Source organism: Phaeoacremonium minimum, assembly GCF_000392275.1.
Source record: "Phaeoacremonium minimum UCRPA7 unplaced genomic scaffold PA7_03_scaffold_371, whole genome shotgun sequence".
NCBI classification, from domain to species: Eukaryota; Fungi; Ascomycota; class Sordariomycetes; order Togniniales; family Togniniaceae; genus Phaeoacremonium; species Phaeoacremonium minimum.
In genome coordinates this window covers 118,174-138,534 of record NW_006921275.1, presented here as the reverse complement: position 1 = coordinate 138,534, position 20,361 = coordinate 118,174, and the positions used below count along the sequence as shown (strand labels likewise).

Below are 20,361 nucleotides of genomic sequence, written 5' to 3'. Positions count from 1 at the left end.
CTCCATATTCATCTCGGCGTCTGCTCTTAAGGGGTATCATGTTTTCTCTGTTGCTTCATCCGTAGAGCACAGGAAGGTCTGACAGGATTTCTGAAGTTTCCATTTCAAGTCTTCTCCAGGCGTATACGTAGTTCCCTCTCCTTCTGTGCAACCTCCAGCTCCAATCTCTCCACGCTGTATTGGAGAGCCTCTTTCCTCTGCTTGACTGCTCTGGCTCTCAGCGCCGCCTCTCCGTCCAGTGTCTTTCTACCTGATCGGGATGTTGATCTACTGTGCTTTCGTGGCGAGGGGCTGGCCGGTCCTTGTGACAGTCTTCCAGCATTTAGGTCGCTCCTCGCCTTCAATGTCTCGATGCGTCGCGCTTGTCGCTCGAGCTGTCGATCGGCACGGTCTAGGAGCAGTTCGATAAACGGTCCTATCTCGTCGCGGAGTGAGGCCTCAGCGGCGGCAAGTGTTGGTTGAGGTATAAGTTCATAATGCTGTCTAGATTTAGCAAGCGTGCGCATGGCGCGAATGATGGGGCGGTTGGCTACGGAAGAAGGCCAGAACATACGCGGACTGTCTTGAGCACGGAAACCAGACGAGGAAAGTCTGACACGCCGTTTCCAAGTGTGTTGACTGACGACTCGAGGAAGGTGAGGGACGAGCGCAGCGAAGCCACGCAATCGCCGTAGCTAGACGATGTTGTCGTTGTCTGGGTCGACATGTTTGGCTCGGTGTTGTTTACTTCGACGCCCTAGGATCAGGAACAGTGCGAGGCTAGAGCCAGGATAAAAATATGGTGTGATCCAAGATGCCTGTGCACTGGGTCCTTAAATGCCCACCGAGAATATCGACCAAGGCGCGTTGAGTTCTAATGAATCGCGTTCTTCAATTAGCAAAGCGACGCGTTCCATCGTTAGGAGATATGATCTGGTGTTGCGGGGTTAGAGGTACCAAGGTGTATAAGCGGGTGGTAGTGGGGGATAGCCGTTTAGTGCGGCGGAGTGGGTGTAAGTCCTCAAGCCACCAACGCCAGATTAGACAACACACAGCATCAACGATAGTACTCTTCTAGATAGACGGCTGTCTATAGTTTTAAAGGCAATGAACTTCTTAGCCCTAGCTTTGCTGAGTCATGATTCAACGCCCTTAAAACACTATATACAAAGCTATTATGCAATCGGTGATACCTATCACGGACCGAGCCAAAGGACAAGGACTTGGTAGACGGCAAGCCAGGTTGCTAGAATTTCGTAACTGGAGTCAAAGTAATATCAGCCTCCGTAGGTATGAATTGTACATAAAACCTCATGTATCGACGAAACGGTTTCTTTCTTCTTCCAGAACTGAAATTTATCTAGTAGACAGCCTCCGGGCATTCGCTATTCACTCCACCCTCGGGACGAATCGTGCTTCAACTTCTGTCAAAATAGACATGAAACAGTACTTCATATCCTCAATATCCTTAGACACAAAGGTCTCAATAGCAAAATCTCTGACCAGGACTGGTATTGTTTTGCCAAGGATCAACTCCGCGAGATTCCTCCCCGGACATGTTCGACTGTCACCACCAAATGATATGTTTGTCCGTTCCATGGCTTTGAGTTTCTCGCTGCTGCTATCGAGCCATCGTTCCGGTCGAAATTCTGCCGCATCCTCGCCGAAAACACTCGTATTTCTGTGCAAAGCCCATGGATTACATCCAACAACTGTTCCAGGCGGAAAATAGTATCCGTTCACCTCAAAACCCGCCTGGGGGTTTACACGCGGGAGATTCATTGCGATGACCGGGACCAGGCGCATAGCTTCCTTAATGCATGCTTGCGTGTACTTGAGATTCGCACACTCATCGATGGATGGTGCTTCGCCAAGTGCGCTTACTTCCTCGTATACCCGCTTCATAACGCGAGGGTGCTGGGTCAAAAAGAAAACGGTCGAGACCATCGCAGATGAGACTGTTTCATGACCGCCGCCGAAATTCGTTTGTACCATGTTGACTGCATAACGTTGATTGAACTCCGGCTTCTCCTTGTGCAAACACATGAGATCATCCATAAGATCTCTTCGGTCTTTGTAGTCCTCTGAATGCTCCAGAGCTTCTACTCGAGGATTGACGACGGTCATGACCCACTGCAAAATGTTTCAGTTCTTAGATCTCCTGGGGATAAATCATGGAAGGACACATACACCATAGAACTTCATCATGTTGGCAGGAGACTTGACCCGAACCCCCAGAAACAGCGGGACGAGACCATAAAGCAGTTTGCTCAAGTACATGATGTAGACCAGTACTGGAAAGTGTCCTAATACACTGTGAAGGCGCCAAATATCGTAGCTGTCGTCCATTACATGGCGGTCGCTTCCTTCCTCAATCATTTTCGGTGAATCTGAAATAGTAATCTCCGACAAACACTCTAATGTTGCGTTAATCACTTCTCAATGATGCACAGTGAGCATCGTTCACTGACCTATAACCAGTATATGGATCCATTCTAGCAGATCCACTCCCTTCCCTTCCAGACCTCTCAGCCTCAGTGAATATCGTTGAATCACACGGTCGATGGCAGACTCGTGCTTCTTCAGATTATTGGGCGAGTATATCTGGCCTACATACCGCCTTTGCATCTTCATTCGCGGGAGATTGTTCTCGGAAAAAAAGTTCAGAGTATTTGGTAGATGCCATCGTCCTAGCCAATCCATTGTGCCCCAGTTCGTTTTGGTGATCCCTAGCACTGTAAGCCATCAATTACTCACGATACCAGTGAGTAACTACTTACAATACCAGCCTGATTTGATGAATGGAGAACCAGCCCCTGTTCTGAATCAGTCAAAGGTCTTCACTTGATGAGCTCCGTCACATACTGTAGATAATATCATGTGCCTCCTTGCTATTGAACATGACCTCGTTCGGACCTATCCGTACTACTGGGCCATATTTTGCGTGCAGCTCCAATGCGAACAGCTTTCCCCTTCGGAGTTGTTGCGCGTGCCATACTTGCGTCACAGCCGCCAATTTAGGACCGGGGACTCCGGAAAGTGGATGAAAGTACAGTCGATACAGCGCGATTGTCAGCGGCAGGATTGCTGTGGTAACAGCAAGCCACGATATAGACAATGAAGCTGGCGAGAGCAACATGGCGACGTGAATCACTGAGCGCCTGTCAGCTGCAGTCGATTTGCAATCATGGGGGAAGTGAACGTTTTATTGATAATGACGTTCCATGCCCTATGGACACTTGGCGTAAGAGCTATAGCGATCCTTCGTGTATCAGTTGAATGGAATCCTTTGTCCAGTGCCGCTAAAGTCAACCATTCTTGTGAAGTCCGAGCAGCCCACTTTCCTAAAATGACTGGTTCGTATAATAAGCGCTAATAAGAGCACAAGATATGAGCCAGGACTAAATTCATCCTCCTCATGCAAACCGGCGAGTGAGATCAGGCCTAAATTTCACATGCCGCATTGTTGAAGAATCTCCCTCTCATTATTGAAAAGTCTTTGAAGAATATGCTACTGGTCATTGCACAGAACTTACCTTGCGGTCGGAATATCTCATGACTTAATATAAGACATAAGCGGCTATGAAGAGTCAATTGACTTGAGCACGATATATGTTTTGTGACTAACTACAGCTGCTCTCAAATGCAGTACCTGATAACCATTGGGCATATGTAGGTGTAGTTCACATGTCTTATACCAGGGTCAGTATTTCATCTTCATCCGTCACCCTATCAACCTATTTGACGTCGTTTTAGCTACCTTGACTATTAGAAATAACCTTTAACACTCGCTAGTTTTAGCCTTGATACATCGTATCAGTTATAAGATGCAACGGCATTGGGCCCCTCTAGCTTGAGTTTTTTTGTGAGCTCACCCATGAAAGCTCTGCCTTTTACCCTCCAGTGCTTTGACCGACTCTCAGCCTCTTGACTTACTGATCTTGATCTCTTCTCTGAATGCTTCATGATGTCGTAGAGGTCGCCATTTCTCAAGACATAGTCTTTGACTGTCAAACCAGAGCTATCTGGTAAGTTGATATTAGCTCCATGGTCAAGTAGAACCTGTACAATTCGCTTTCTGTGCATGTTCCACACCAGACCAGAGCCTATATCCACTAACAAGTGAAGCGACGTTCTCTCACTGGGCCCACGTATGTCTACGTCAACACCACATTCGTCAAGCAGGTATGTAATGACTTCCAGACGACTGTGATAAACAGCGACATGTAGTGGCGTATCTCCGTTGTCTTTTGTGACTTGCGGACTCAAATGATATTTTGCAATCAAAAGCTGTAGTATCTGGAGAAGTCCATTCTGCGCAGCTCGATGCAATGCAGTCTCTCCTGAACTGTTTCGATATGAAGGATCTAAAGGGTATTCCTCAATGAATTCCACAAGTTTAGCCTGCCCACCTTTTGACGACATACTGCCATCCATGGCAGAGAAAAGCGCTGTGTCTCCATGCTTGTTCTCTTTATTAGGATCCATCCTGCTTTCTCCAAGTAGATAGTCCATGAGCTCAAGATTCATGCACTTTGCTGCATGGTGCAATGCTGTGTCTCCATTATTGTCTGCCTGACAAGGCTCCATTTTCTGATTCTCAATCAAATATCGAACAATATAGGCCCCGCCAAACTTTTTACGAACGGCATGGTGTAACATCGTCATACCATTATTGTCCATTTGCAGAGGGTTCATCCTAAGCTCGTCGATGAGGTAGCGTACGAGTTTCATATCTGGATACCGTGCTGCACAATCATGCAACACTGTCCGCCCGCTCATGTCTCTAGTATTGGGGTCTATTTTTTGTTCTTCAATGAGATAGCGCGCAAGTTCAATACCACGCTTCGTTACTTTGTGCAGTGCCGTTTTTCCGTAGTTATTTGTTTCGTTGGGATTTAGATGTTGTTCTTCGATCAAATACTGTAGAGTAGCAGTATGTCCTTCTGATGCAGCAAGATGGAGCATGGTGTTGCCGTGGCAGTCTGCTTGCCGGGGATCCCAATGCAGCTCCTCGACTAGCCACCGCATCAGTAAATCCGCCTGATATGAATGGCACGCAATAGAAATAACTTGGTATTTATCCTTGGCGTTACAAAGAGGTCCCTCTATTCCCTGGAAGAAAAGGTTTTTCAAGAGTAGACGGAGAATGCGAGTCTCACGTCCTCTGATTGCGCATTGTAGGCCTGACAGTCGAGTGTCTCCATCGTTGTGGAGAAAAACTGCTCCTGAATTAACCAGAAGCTCGACACATTCAAAATCCCCATTCATACACGCCATATGAAGTGCAGTCCCTTCGACAATAATAGGAATATGAGACAGTCTAGTATTTGGATCTGCATGATGCTCAAGGAGGAATCTCACAATCTCGCTTCTCTTATAATGAACTGCCTCACTTAGAGGAGTTCGCCCGATGCCATCGACAAAGTTCACAGTTGCTCCGTGCTGCACGAGAACCCTGACTACGGGCAGATGGTTCGCTAAGATCGCAGCAATCAAAGGAGTTCTCCCAGAAAACTCATCTTGCTGGTCGAGGATGGATCTTCGGCGAAGTGCCTGATTTTTCCCATCGCCATTGGGAAGCAGTTTTTCAATCCACGGAACTAACCCGCTTAAACAAGCGAAATGCATTAATGGGCAGTGTCCTTTGTAAGAGCGCAAGAGCATGTACCAATCTGATCTCAGAGTTGTTGTGACAGAATAAATATATGTGAGCTTTTCACGTATTCGAGATTCATTAGCGAAGAATTCGGGGTTCTTCTCGATCAAGTTCACACCTCCTTGACCACATTCCCTTGAATGGACAGACCAAAAAATGCTGGCGTAGTTAACGAATGGGTAGCGATCGGATAATTCGGAGAAACTGAAGTTCTGAGAGCTTTTCAGGTCCTCAAGGTCAATGATCGCAGCACATTCGGATTGGAGAGCAAGCTGGATGTGGGTAAGACAAGATACCGCCAATTCGGCTTGCGCTTGCTCCAAATCAATGACATCAAAGTATAGAGCTGCTCGAGGGTCCGGCCGGCGTTGAATGAGAAAGTCTTTGGCGCTCTGATGTACCAATGTGACCTTGTAATCAGCCAGGTTCGCAAAATGCCCGCATTGCCTAATATAGTCCCGCATAATATCAGACAGTTTCATTGTGCGGCTTGCCTCAGCCCCGATTGCATACGCAAGTTCTTCAATAAACAGCGCGCGCTTTGCGAATAGTAACCACAGAAGGATCTTTCGGGTGATGACTCGGTGCTTCGGAGGTATCTGGATGAGCATGCGCTCGTATATCTCATCGAGACCTCTGGGAAGATCCTCAATGCACTCTTCGACTTCACTAGCACTTTTGGCCTCGAGATCCTGAATGACAAAACTGACCCATAAATACGTTCCATCTGCGCGATCGAGCAGTGCTCTCTTCACGAGCTGTCGAAGTTCCTGGGAATAATTTTTATGAGGCATTTCAGCTAACTCGTTGACCTTTGTTGAGATATAGAGTCTGATGCCGTTGTTCACTTCCTCGGTGGAGTCTGGATCGAGTCGAATGTGTGGAAATATATGAAGAAGACCTAGTAGGTCATCCGGATATTCCCGACTTATGACAAGGAGCTTCACCTTTCCTACTGGTGATGGGCTTCTATACAACTGACGGAACTTCTTCAGTAACAGTTGAAGGGATTTTTGGTCACATTCGTCCAATCCGTCAATTACTGCGTATAACGTTGACATGGAAGACGCTTGGATGATCCTGGTGAAGACGCCCCATAATGATTCAAAAGCACTTTCTTCGAAGAGTCTTTGGTCTTGGATTTTCCAAGTTTCAAGCAACGGGGACATGAGACTTGCATCCTGCTTCAACATGAGGTATAAAAGCCCGCGAAGTACCGACGTGGCAGTGTTACGAGTCTGTTGTTTATTGTCGCAGAAGAAGTACGTGACTAGGCATTTCTGACCTAGATTCTCAAGTTGTCTTGTTGCCTCTTCGAGTCGCTTCGAGAGATGAATAGAGAGCATTGTCTTGCCTTTGCCAGGCCCACCTGATATCCAAAGCAGGCCTCTTTCAGATCTTAACCAGGACTGGTACTTAACGTGGGTCTCGACCCATTCACAGGTACCAGGCACGATCTCGCCTTTGGCAGTAATGAGGCCTTCACGATCGCTCACAGGATCCGTAACGAATAGATCTCGCAGACATTTCTGCTCTTCGGGTGATGGGTCGATGGCTATTTTTAAACTCTCCAATTTCGTGTTGACCGACGAAAAGCCCTCGGCATTCTGCTGAATCGAGACACTATGACTGATTAGCCGTGGCTGGAAAGAGCAATTTGCTCAAAGAGTTGGAAAGCATTACATGTGCATCAAGGATTGTAATGAGTTCTTTTCAATTTCGAGTTTGCTGAAAAGCTTGTGGATAGCAGCTTCCTGTGCCAACCCACCAACCGCTTTCCACGTTCTCTCGCCAATGTTGGCGTCCGGCTGTGGCAACAGATTTGCCAAGATTGTTGCCAACTCGCTTGTATAAAGTGCACTCCGCTTGACAATTTTCTCAACCTCGTTGATTTGCAGGCTCTTGGTAGCTTTGATCTTGGCGGCTAAGTCGTCAGTTTCTCTGAGTTTCTCACTCTCTTCCTGGATTTTAGTTGGAGCATTTTGGACTTGATCCTTTAGCCTTTTCACAAGCTGGATGACTCTGAAGCCTTGTTCGAGAAACTGCCCTGCAGCAGCGACGACACCAACAAGTTCGGCCATGCTTTCGAAACCGCGATGTGTGTGCAGCTCAAAAGTGACAGAGCAATCATTCCCTCGCTATTGAGGTAGAAATATCATCATCAGTGAAATACTCAGTGGCCCTACACCGAGAAGAAAGTTGAAATGGAGTTGCCTTTTCGGCTTGACTGCGATAGCCAGGACTAGTTTCAAAGCTAAGAACTAATGGCTATCTCTGCATCAATAGCGAGAATATATCCATGGATATCTCTTTTTTGCTTCACTATTCTGATGGCGTGAGCATCACTGAAGAACTCGGGTTCGAGGAAGTACGACGTTACCAGCGCAGAAGCTGGATCCCCGCGCGGCTCAGCTGCCAGGCTGCTTCACAAGGCAGCCTGCAGGCTCCCTAGGGAACTCTGAGTGCCTGAGTTTGCCCACTGTATTTGCGAACATCTGTATTGGCTTGATGCCCCGAAATTCTGCAAATCTAGGAGCAGACCATCACGAACCAAACCAGCTGTGTGTCGCCATTGCAACTTCATGCTGTGGACTTCACCCAACCTGTGACCTCAGCTTCTTTCTTCGAGACAATGCTCAAGTAGAATAGCTGAAGTGACAGACACTTGGTTCAAGCAAATCTTGTGGCAAGCACGATTGTTGATTTCGGTGTTAGTCTTCGGCAGGAACCAGCTTTCTAACGCCTACCCCATCGAGTCATCACTTACTTACTCATTGACAGGGGTGACTCATACTGCCGGGCGGTGTGCAGCATCTGCCTTGGAGTTTGCACGCTCGCACGGACCATCTCCATCCGCAGGTATTTAACGCGGCGGCCCCCCCGCGAGATTTTACCTGCTTTTCCTTCTTTTCTTTCCCCATCCAAGTGCAAGGGTTTGATCTCTCACCGTGAAGATTCGTCTGAGTGGAGATTTTTGCTAGTTGAAAACTATAAACCGACCAGCTTCTCGTGGGCTTCGGCCTGCGAGAGAATTTTTGGCCCATTTTTCCTCCTGGCAGGATTTCTCCCTTTCATTGTCTGCTGTCTGCGGATGGCGATGAAGAAGGGGCCCTCTCCATTTTGTAGCAGCTAGATTAGGCTCGTGACGGCACTCTCCACCATGTAGATAGGTTTGTATATGTAAATCATCATGATGAAGTGCTGTGCTCACTCGCTTCGCCGTATGTACTCCGTCCATCTCGACGCGCCGGAAAATTTTGCTGGGGACGCGACTCTGAGACGCGCGCCTGACGGGCATCAACGCAGACAAGCCTTCCTATACCTATCAACTGTGTCTTTCCCTCTACACTGAAGCTTCTATGAATTATACGGCGAAGGTGAGAAATGATGCCGTTCTTGCGAAACGTTGCCCGCCACTGTCTTTGGCTATGGGTTCGAGCTCTCTCAACAGCCGAGGCTGGATATCGCAAAAGAGATGTCTACTACGACCATGCACTGGCTGAGGCCCATCCAACACCGACCAGGCTACGTTCAATCTATTTGCTATTTTCACTTACTTGCGATCTCTGCTGGGAGCATTGGTTCTCGGCAAGCAGCCGCGGACAAACGGCGCGCCATACGACATGTTGCGCTTTGGTAACATGCATGGGAGTTACTGCACGATATGTCTTCCTAAAACGTTGATACATGATTATACTTGATTGATCGCTTCTGTCAAGCCTTGCGGCGTGCTATATACAGCTAACTATCTACAAACAAGAGATGAGGCATTGCATCAATACGAGGTTGTCTTGGACACATGCGCATGCTCATGCTCACGCAGTGTCTAAGACAACGACCTCCGCCTCGGCGCTACCAACGCTCTCAAACGACAGCTTGTCGCCGACGTTGACGCTATCGACAAAGGCGCCGTCGCCCTCCGACAGCACGGCGTCCTCCCGCCCGTCGAGCCTGATCTTGGCGTTGCCGCCCTTGGTCATCGGGACGTGCACGTACACCTTGCGCTTGTTGGCCTTGACCGCGTCCGCGCCGATCTTGTACTCGAACTTGGCCTCGGGAGGGATGATGGCCGCGCTCATGACGAAGTCGGCGTGGATGGGGATCGTGCCCGGGAGGGTGGGCTCGGCCTCCTTCTCCTCGGCGGCGGAGGCGTCCTCGCCGGCCTTGAGGGGGCTGAGGATGTGCACGAAGCCCTTGCGCTTATCCTCCTCATCGAAGTGCCGTGTGTGATATCTTGGAGTCAGGCCGCGCTTCCATGGGATGGCCCAGATCTGGAGGAAGTGGACTGTGTCACTGTTGTGCTCGTTGAACTCGGAGTGCGCTATGCCCGTGCCACCCGTTGTAAATTGGACATCCCCCCTATGCATCCTGTAGAAGCGATCAGACTGCCCACCCTCGGCACCCTTCCGCAGCATGCTGTCTCGGTGGGTCAGCTCGCCGGACAGGATGTAGCTGAAGATCTCGAAGTCTCGGTGCGGGTGTGTAGGGAAGCCAGAGTTCGACTTTACGCGATCCTCATTGAGGACACGCAGGGAGCCATAGGAGTTGAATTTGGGATTGTACCAGTCGGCAAAGCTGAAGCTGTGGTAGGTGTTTAGCCAGCCGTGGTCGCCGTGTCCTCGGGCACCAGAGCGGTGCGGAGTGATCTTGGCATTGTGCAGTGTCTTAGACATGGTGTTCTTGACGGAGTTGAGCATAGACTCTTTCTCTGCGGTGGTGTTGTTGTTGATGTGTGTTGCTCTGTGGGAATCCACGATTGGTTGTGTCTTGAAGATGTTGGTGGGTAAGTAGGTATCTGCTATTGTTCGAAGTGTGTTTGAGTTGTAGATGGTGAAGGAAATTGAAACAACGAGAACAGACAAGGCGAGAATGAATCGCCTCATATATAGACTTTGGGGATGGCTTCTCGGGAAAGGTCGAGAAGTGACGAGGAAGGGAATACGAAATCAATTCAAATGATCGCGAAACAATCAAGTGAGCATTGCAAATAGATGATTCGAGGAGTACTTGCTTGATCTTGCCTAGCTGGATAGATTCTTGCCTTAGCTCGATCGTCATTCAGCAACTTACAGATGCATTTGTCGGCGATTATGCGTCTACTTAGGGATGGGCCGCTCTAGATACCATCTGGGAGGTCTGAATCGCGGTGGGTAATTCTTTTTCGGCGATTGGCCTTTGGCTGCATGCACGATTCTGTCTCGCTGACTTGTGATTATCTCATGCTGACTTTGGGCCCCACCAATCTTCTAGAGCTTTGATTGCGGGGCAGGGATATCGCTGTAAGTCTGCTTTGCCAGTGTTACTCAGCATACCGCCCGCTAATTTGTCGGGCTTAGCCTTAGCGGTTGCCATCAGTCAGCCACAATCTAGCGCCGATTCGGATCTTACCAGCTGTTGACAGCTGGCCGTATTAGAACACCCGCCTCCGGATGCACGAGAGGACCAACCCTATCGGGATAATTAAGACGGTTGAGAATATCCCTAGACATGACGAGGTATTCGGATTAGTCAACAGATAAATCAAAGAAGTGACTTTGAGCATAATGAGAAACGGTACTTCTCACACACTTGTCAGAGCTTCCTAGAGGAGACCTGGTATCTGTTTAATGTAACAATGACCCCCCAACGGGCCAAAACTAGTGGCCTCAGCATATGGAGCCGAGATCTTGGACAATTACATTTGGTAAAGCGGGCACAGGAGCTGATATATTCTGTACAGTCATATCATGAATTTACATATCTCTGACGCCCTGTTTGTACTAACACATTTTATACGGCAGGCGATTCCTTGAGGGTGCGACACCCACTAGCTCTGTCCTGCGACTGCCCCCTTTTTTGGCTTCCCCAGAGTCGGCGGGCTACTGTCCATCAGCCGCAGGCCATTCCATACCATATCTGAGAATTGATAAAATAAAATGATGTAGCTTCTGCTAACGCCCGAAGACCACAAGATGCAATATGTCCAGTAATATGCAGATAACACTATGCGATAAGCCCTTCTCCCCACTCAAGCTCACAGCGCCAACACAAGCGCAGCTAGCAGAGCCGGCACGGCCAAGGCGGCAGCGCTATGTCCTGCACCTGCTGTGACAACGGAACTCGTCGGGCCGCTGCCTTCCGAGGTCGTGCTAGGCGTAGGTGTAGAGTAGCTGACAAAGCTCGGCAGAGTGCCGTTGGTGGCTGGGTTAACCACGATGCCGGTCGGGTTCGGCTTGGGGATCGTGATTGTGCTGTAGACGAATGTCTTCTGAGTAGTAGTGGTGGTGGACTCCTCTTCAGGGCTGCTGGCAGAAGTCGTTGGATTGACAGGAACGACGGTCACGGGAACCTCAACTATCGGGATGAGAGTTGTGGATACCGGGACAACCTCCGTGGTAGCGGAACCCTTGGCTGGGCAATCGGGCACGGCAGCGGGGCATGAGGTAATCGTGTAGACCTTGGTTGTGTAAACAGTGCTGGTGCTGTAAGAGACAGGGGCGGGAGCACTGGTGGTCTTCGGCCCGGCAGGGCTCTCAGTGACCGGGCACACGGTCGTGGTGTACGCAACAACCTCGGTCGTAACGTGGCCCTTTCCAGGGCAGTTTGTCACGGTCGGCGCGCACGACGTAATAGTGTAAACTGTTGTCGAGTACAGCGTGCTGGTTGTCCACTCCACAGAGCTGGAGCTTGCGCCCCCGGTGGAGGACACGGGGAGGCTGCTGGAGGGTCCTTGGGTGGTTGAAGTGATTGTCCCGTTGGAATACGGTGTGCTGGTGGCACTAAGCGAGCTTGAGAGCGTAGGAAGCGGGCTAGAGCTGCTCAGACCCTCGGTAGCTGATGTGGAGGACACTACGGAAGATGTTGGCAGAGCGACAGATGTGCTTGAAATATAGTCTGTTGACTCGGTGCAGTAGTCTGGCTCCTCGCTGGATGAGGAACTTTGGGTAGTGGTGGCCACAGCAGAAGACGTTGGCTCAACGACAGATGTGCTTGACGTAGTCTCGGAGCTGCTGCTCGAGTAGTCAGTTGGCTCAGTGCAGATATCAGTCTCTGTCTCAGAGCTAGATGAGGAGCTCTGGGTAGTCGTGGGGACAACAGATGATGTTGGCTCAAAGGCGGATGTGCTTGAAACGATTTCTGAGCTGCTGCTTGAGAAGTCTGTCGGCTCGGTGCAAATATCGGTCTCTGAGCTAGTGGAGGAGCTCTCGGTAGTTGTGGCATATGTTGAAGAGCTGATGGTTGAGCTGGTCACGATGTACGAGCTGGTCTCTGTTGGCTCATCGCAAATATCAGTTTCGGAGCTGGTAGAGGAAGCCTCAGTGGTTGTTGCAGAGACTGATGAGCTTGAGATGGTGCTTGAAGTCGTAGCGTATACGTCGCTTGAGCTAGAGCTCGAAAATGCGGAAGTGCTGCTGCTCAAAGACGCGGATGTCGACGTGGTAGGATCAACAGAGGCCGTGGAGCTGATTGAGCTGGAAGATGAAGATGAGCTGCTGCTGGAGGATGACGATGCGGACGCTGACGAAGATGAGCTGCTGGTTGAGCTGGCAGTGGAGCTCGTTGAGCTCAAGCTGGAGCTGGAGCTGGAAATTGAAGAGCTCGAGGTGGCGTGGCTGCTTGTGGATGAGCTGGTAGAGCTTGAGCTAGACGACGAGCTGGAAGTAATGTGGCTGCTTGACGAGGAACTGGAAGAGCTAGAGGACGAGCTGGAAGTGACATGGCTGCTCGACGAGGAGCTGGAAGAGCTCGAGGTGACGTGGCTGCTGGTGGATGAGACGGTTGAGCTTGATGAGCTGCTTCGGGTTGAGCTAGTGCTGGAAACGATGCTAGAAGATGACGATCGAGTGCTAGAAACCGAAGTTGTGGTGGCATGTGATGAAGTTGAGCTTGAAGATCGTGTAGTGGTTGTAGCTGGGCAAGAGTTAACGCCAACAGCAACGCAGTAGTACTCGTCAGCCCAGAGATTGCCGCAGGTGCTGCCAACAGCCGGGTTCCATGCGTAGAAGTTGGCGAGGGAGATCTTGAATTCATCGGCGATAGCTTGGCAGTAGTCTCCTGTCTGAACCTTGTAAAACTTGACACAGTTGGTAGCAATGCCAGACTGAACAGCGGCGGGAGTGGTCACGGTAGTGCAGACTGAGGACGACGAGGATGTGGTAGTCGCACGAGTTGTGGTCGTTGATGAGCCACCACATCCACCGTTGAGGATGTCATGAATGCTCTCATAGTAAGTTTTCAAGTCCAAGCCCGTGTTAAGCTCACCATAGTACTGGTCCCAAATCATGGCACCACCAAATTGAGGGTAATCTTTGTACTGGCACAGGAGAGTCTTCGCGGCAGATAAAGTGATGTATCCACTGCCGGCGGCACTGCTGCTACCCGGAAGACCGATGAAAAGCTTCGTGGCATTGTTAGGGGTAGTCTTCAAGAAATCCTCCCACGCGGCGTAGTTGAATCCGGAGTTCAAGGTGAAGTCGGTGTTGCCAGCGTTGCACGATGGGTTGTTGTAAAACTGGATGAACAGCAGATCAAACTGGGCATTCTGAAGCATGTACTTCATATCAACATAAGGGTCGTTGAGGGGGCACTGAGGGGCTCCCGTAATGATGTCGCTGCGCTTGGCGGCAGTGATCTTTGATCGGAGTCGATTGATCATCGCAACGTAGCCAGTCTCATCGGCAAAGGCGTACTCGATGTCGAAGTCATATCCGTCAACAACGTTGATAGTGCCCGAGTCAGTGTCGTCAAAGGGTCTGGGGCCTGTCCATGAAGCATTGTATGGTCCAAAGGCATTCCACATGAAGTCGGCGAATTCGACGCCCTTAGCGGCGTTGGAAACGGCATAGTTGCTTGTGGTAGCATTGTACACTCCACCAATGGAGAGGAGAACCTTCTTGCCGTTGGCCTGGCACTTTGAAATTCCAGTCTGAATAGACTTGCACTCGGAGTACAGGTGAGATGTCTTTCCGTTGTTCGAATACACGTCAGCCCAGCAGTGAGCACCAAAGTTGCTTCCGGGATAACCAGTTCCATTGCCATTCTCGGGCGAGGAGTTGATGAAGCCGAGGGTGATGTATTCGAAGCCGTCGGTGTTGCAAGCGCTTTCCAAAGTATCGATACCATTTTGACCCCAGTAAACATTAACACTCTTGCCGGCCGCCCACACTGGCGCAACCGCAAGAGCCGTAGCAATGAAAGCCTTCCGGAAATGCATTTTGTACAAATAGGTGTTATATAGGGTATAAAAAAATGAATGTATATATGGCCGAAGCCGAAAGGAGTGTGAGGGAAGATCGTGAGATCAACGAAAGGACGCAAACAATCGTTTGCACGGCTGTAGAGAGCACGCCGTCGATGGGTTGACTTGACAAGACGATAAGAGAAGAAAGGAAAAAGAGTGTGGGAGACATGGTGACGAGACGTTGGGCTTACTTACATAGAGTAGTGCCCCTACCACAATGGGCTTGGTAGGAGGCGTCATGGGGGAACCGTCACGATGGTGGCTTACCGTTTCTTCAAGCTAACAAGACATCGCCGCACAGTCATGCCTGCTCATGTGCAGGCTCCAGCCTGGGTCAATTTCCCTCGACATCCTGTATGGCCTGAGGGTGCTTCTCTGCCTGGAGGAGAGCCACCTGCTGTGAGGAGAAGCCATGGGTGATGGTCTAAAATGGCAGGTAGTCCGTTCAGGAACAAGTTTAGCGTGAGATGGGTAAGGGTGTGGTGTGTCCTAATAGTTCGATGAAGCTGACCGGGATAATAGGGGTAACGACGCAAGCTGATTGGCGAAGCCGGGGTGTTGTTGGAAAGCGCCAATGCGGCGGGACAGCCATGAGACAGGGTGCGGCCCTATTTGGCGGATCGCGCATCCGATTTGCGTCCTTTTGACAGAATCCCGGTGGCTCTGAGAAGCTTAACGCGATTAAAAGTGATCGTCTCTTGATTATCACAGGAGAAGCAGTGCATTCTCAAGGGCCATTTGGTATCACCGAGTTGCACGTGCAAATTGAACTCGAGGGACAATGGAATGCCGTTTGAGCGGGAACGACCGCAACACGGTGTCTTAAACCTTGGTGCCACTCCCACGGCTCGTCCAAACCCTCCTTTGCACCGGTCTGCGAGTAGTGAGCTCCGTCTCTGCGCCGCACACTTGCTTAGCAAAAATAGTAGCGTGAAATTGGCCCGTTCAGGCAAGGTGGAAATTGGCTGTCGCCGCATACACCTAACCCCGGTCTGGCCAAGGTGGTCTGGAAGAACCAGGCCACACAAGATCCAGGGCCAATAGCCAAGTCGACTTCCGCTGGTTGACCTAATTTCCAGGACCATAGCCGGGCCTTGTTAGTGTTAGTCAATGATGTAGACAGGCAGAGCTAGGGCACTTGAGGATGTGCACTAAGCGCAAGTGTGTGGTGAACGCCGAGCGGTCGCGCCTGGAGTTTCAGCAGGTTTTGAGTATCTCGATGCATGATGCAACTGAATGGCCCGTCAGTTTATACTTGAGATCAAAAGAATTCAAGCCCATAAGGCTATGAATTCGTCTGTGTGTTGACTAGGACGACAAGATTCGCTTGCGAAATGATATGCGGTGAGAGCCCTGAGAGGTGAGGCCATAACCAAGACCTGCGCCCAGGGACTCGGAAATTTGTGTCTCGACCGGGTCGCAGTAACGTTAACAGAGACAGGCGGCCCCCGCAGGTACTCAAGGGTATCAAGGGAGGATGCGTGGCGAGCGGCTTCCAGAAATCCAGACGCGCCGGCCTACACAGCGAGGAGACGGAAACACCCCTGAAATTTCGTCTTGGCAAACGGCGCCGGTCTAGCGTCGGGCACAGCTGGAAATAACTCATTGGAGCACTGGGGCAAGTGTCATCATCATTATTTGCTTCATTTCGAGGATTCATTAATCGACTGATGGAATTGCTGGTGAGTGATGATACGAAGCCGAGAACCGTACGGTCGAGATCGGATCGGGGCTTGTTGCGAGCGATTGACTTGTTGTTGGCTATCAGTGTCGCTCAATGCCAGGATCTCGATTGGCAGCGAAAATCATTGCCCGTTCCTGTGGGCGGATAGGGCAGCTCGGGCAGTTTTGTCTCCAGCACACACTGCAAATGGGCGGGGGAGACAGGATCAAGCTGATCAGGAGAGGGTCCGAGAGGGTCTTTGCTGTTGCGGCTGATGATCCCGGCCGCTCTGTGCGAGAAAAAACTTGGCATTGAGATCCTTCTCCAGTCTCCTTTTCTCCATCCGCGCATCACGTGCGCCCCACGCCCAACAACACAATCGCTCCTGCCCTCCCATGGAAGGTACGGCAGTATGATGTGAGTGCTAAAAGAAGAAAGGGTCGATCACAATGTGCTCGCGACTTGCATTACGGCTGCTCTTCATGGCATTGTCAAATCATCGATTCCTCGATCTTTTTACAAGCCTTCTACGTCGCTTCTTGCAACTGTAAACACTAAACGGCGATAATACCCTGATGGTTCTTGGGGATTGCCATTCTGTTGAAGGAAATTGGTACCCGCTTGTCTCACCAAAGTTAAAAAGGTAATTACTCGTCTAACTAAGAAGCAAGATTGAACGGTCAACGTCGCAATGAGGTCTCAGGAAGCAGGGCAGCCTTTTCTCTCGGTCCCAGTCGGCACGCATGAGAGCTTTTTACCCTGTCTCCGTTACTTGATTGCACGCACCTCCCTGCTAGGGTTGTCACTGGGATTGTAGGCAGTTCGTGGCGCCCTGCTCGCTCTACAAGCAACCTGGAAGTCTAGGAATGGGCAGCAGAGACACCTTTTCCTTTGTCACTTCACTTTTCTCTCCCTTAGATCACTACTTCAGATCTCTCAGTCTTTGTTCATCTTCATTTCTATCAAAATTCAATAATGTAACTGTTTATCATGGCCTTCTTAGACAATGCCTTTCTTTGCCAACAATGCCGTGCTTTGTGCCTTATCGGGCTGTCTTGCGGATAGAGTTCCAACATTGGCTTTCTTTGATCAAGCACTCGCAATCAAAAAGTGCACCGCTTCGGAATGCCTACCTAGGTATATAAACACCCAACAATCCCACTGACGGTAGCTCTGTGTCCAGCAGACAATCTGGACTACATCCGGAGTCAGGACTCTGTACGGAAAGCACACCGATCTACAAGGCTTACTTCTTTGGCATCAACGGAAGGCTCGTCACAATGGCCTTCGATTCCAACGTAATGAAGGTAGCTTATACGGTGTGTGGACATGCGGTCGAGAAGAAGACACAAACCCATGGTGTCGGGAAAGCTCGCGCGTTCCTGTCCAGAAGAAAATCCTCCGGTCCGAAGCGAGTTCAAGGTGCGTACGGGTGGTGTCCGGCTTGCACGGAGTACTACCGCTACGACATTCGAAATGTTCACTGCATCTTGAAGTTCTGGAAATTCAAGCGCGACTATTCGATAATCGGTGCAGTCCCGCAGTCAAGCGTCTGTGGTGCTGTCTTGTTCGATACGCTGACGGATATTCGGGACACTCTCGACTGGCCCATGCCCCTGGAGGACATGAGTGCATTTTTGCAAGCGATCGAGTACAAAGCGGATCCTGCCGATATACAAGTGTATAGAAAAGAGGGCTGGCCCTTTTCTGACGCGGAGCATGCTGCCAAGTATACCTTTGCCGTGAAGATGCGCAAGGCCACACTCGAGTGGGCTCAGACTGTGTGGGATCAGAACTGGATTCGAATTCCGGCGGGTGTTGCTGGCACACCGGAGGTTCACGCACCTCTTCTCGCCCATATCCCACAACATCCCAAACCTGGGAAAGAATATCCAGTGCTGTTCGACCCGTTCACCCGCCTTCCCGTCATTCCAGAATCTCGGTCGACGAGGCTCCTTTCTCCGCCACCCTCCGTGCCCGTACCACATCAGGATCCCAAAGACTCTGTGAAGCTCCACCGAGAGCGAGGTGTCTCAACACCAGCAGGCTCAGATGCTACCACGATTGAGGTTTGTTTCCGTTTGGATTATGAATCAAGCTCTCCATCACTTGTCAAGGTTCCAATCGATGGCAACGTCGACAAAATCAACCCGGAGCGTCGGCGGAAGGCACCCCCGTTTTTGAGCCTTTCCTCCCAATCTCACTCCGCCGCATCACCGAGGCCAGTGCCATCCCGTCAATCACCGCAGACTGCTCCGCCGCGAGCAAGCTTCCGGCTCGCAGCTTGTTCTCGACATGGTAAGACTGCCGTTGTTCGGGACTGCGAGGAGTGCAAGCGCATCTGTCTCGACGAAATCGCAATTCCGCCGAGCTCCGATGATGAGCGTGAGTGTAAGTCCGCTCCGCTGCTTGGGTCTGGTGAGTATATATACTGCACTCAGCCCTTGTGTTTCTGCACAGAGGTAGGTAAGGATGAGTGTCTAACGTGCCTGCTTCGTGCTAAAAGTAAAGCGGAAGGACTGGTATGGCTTTAAAAGGAGCAGAGGTAAGTTTGGACGGGCTGCGCCAATTCTAGAGCCAGCTCTGTTTTATCTTGAAGCTATATCGGTAAGTTCCTACTGAACAGGGGTTCTCCCCGCTACGAGTTATTGCTCTTTCAAATTTAAATATACATATACACATACTTCGTTCCATGATATTTGCTCTGAGCTTGTGATCCTAAGTTTTCCGCTGATACTAACTTGTCTTTCATTATACCTAACTATTCAAGGCGCTTGGATATTCTGAAGCTTTCCCGCCGTGTAGTCAAGCTTATATCCGAATAGGGCAAGGTATGTGCAGAGTGCTGTAGCTGAAAAGACGCAAGCTCTTCAGTGGAGATGCCGCGTGGCATGTGAGACATAATCAAGATACAGGACCCGCCGCTTAGGGCACGAAGGCATCGTGGATTTCATGGCAACACCCAGCCAGCCTGGGACCACTTAGTCAGATACTAGTTCAATTGTCGAGCTATTCAAAGGCACCGGGCGAGGCGCGCTCACGCCTCAGCCCTGTACCCATTAGCATGGTGCTACGTGCCTTTCATCTTACAACTTGCAAATTTCGTGGAACAGTCAATGTGCAAGGATATTCAGCAAATCGCTCTCGCTGCTTCGATACAATTGTACTCTGATGGGAGCTTGAGACTATTTAAGTAAGGCTCTAGCCGATGCTTCCCATTTACTGTCGGAATTGGAGTCGGAGCCTTGTGAGAACGACCACTTCAAGGACAAACCCACCTGATCGGGAAGTCGGCAAATCATTTTCGGATAGGATGATAGGTGCGAACAAGGCTGCTATTGGGTCACCGGGGGTCAGTTACGCGACCGAGATCTGCCCGGTGTGGCGTTAAGGGATGCAACTTGAGGGTGCATGGCGCTCACATGGTCGTTCAAGTGAACCATCCCAGACGGCAACTGCTCGTAAACGTTTTTGCTTGATTGCTAGACAGAGGCTCGAATTGACATTGGCTTATAACCGTCTTCGATAAGGTCGCCACGCGCAATTTGGCCATTTTTTCCCAGCTACGAGAAATCTGACGGAGATGGAACCCATAACGTTGCACCTAATGAGTCTGACAATGACTGATAAGACTGCATTCTAGGTGCCACAGCCTTCTTGTGCGCTCCATTGCTGCATACTTGGGGTCTGAAACCAAAGCAAGCCTCTTTCGAAAGTGTCGATTTGCTCGAATGTGAATGGTGGATTAGAAGCCAACTGCAGATTCCAACCTCAGCCCGGCAACACCGCAAGCTAGTCGCAACACCACCTCAATAACATGTCCAATGAACTTCTACCCGA

The 20,361-nt window shown here is 50.2% G+C and overlaps 4 protein-coding genes across 4 annotated transcripts; 1 reads left to right on the top strand and 3 right to left on the bottom strand.

Annotated features, from left to right (window-relative positions):
* Positions 1-104: 104 nt before the first annotated feature.
* UCRPA7_4830 (putative mitotic spindle biogenesis protein) lies at positions 105-706 on the bottom strand (the record flags this gene model as incomplete). Its single annotated transcript, XM_007917381.1, has 2 exons — positions 105-479; positions 554-706. 2 exons carry the CDS (start codon positions 704-706, stop codon positions 105-107), a joined length of 528 nt encoding a protein of 175 aa, XP_007915572.1.
* An 8,747-nt stretch (positions 707-9,453) lies between these two features.
* Positions 9,454-10,716, bottom strand: UCRPA7_4829 (putative pirin domain protein; the record flags this gene model as incomplete). Its single annotated transcript, XM_007917380.1, has 2 exons — positions 9,454-10,378; positions 10,709-10,716. 2 exons carry the CDS (start codon positions 10,714-10,716, stop codon positions 9,454-9,456), a joined length of 933 nt encoding a protein of 310 aa, XP_007915571.1.
* A 2,154-nt stretch (positions 10,717-12,870) lies between these two features.
* On the top strand, positions 12,871-13,454 carry UCRPA7_4828 (hypothetical protein; the record flags this gene model as incomplete). The annotated part of the gene is made up of 2 exons (XM_007917379.1): positions 12,871-13,373; positions 13,430-13,454. The coding sequence occupies 2 exons, from the start codon at positions 12,871-12,873 to the stop codon at positions 13,452-13,454; spliced, it is 528 nt and encodes a 175-aa protein (XP_007915570.1).
* Positions 13,455-13,464: 10 nt separating this feature from the next.
* UCRPA7_4827 (putative glycoside hydrolase family 18 protein) lies at positions 13,465-14,831 on the bottom strand (the record flags this gene model as incomplete). The annotated part of the gene is made up of 2 exons (XM_007917378.1): positions 13,465-13,503; positions 13,557-14,831. The coding sequence occupies 2 exons, from the start codon at positions 14,829-14,831 to the stop codon at positions 13,465-13,467; spliced, it is 1,314 nt and encodes a 437-aa protein (XP_007915569.1).
* Between the last annotated feature and the right edge of the window lie 5,530 nt (positions 14,832-20,361).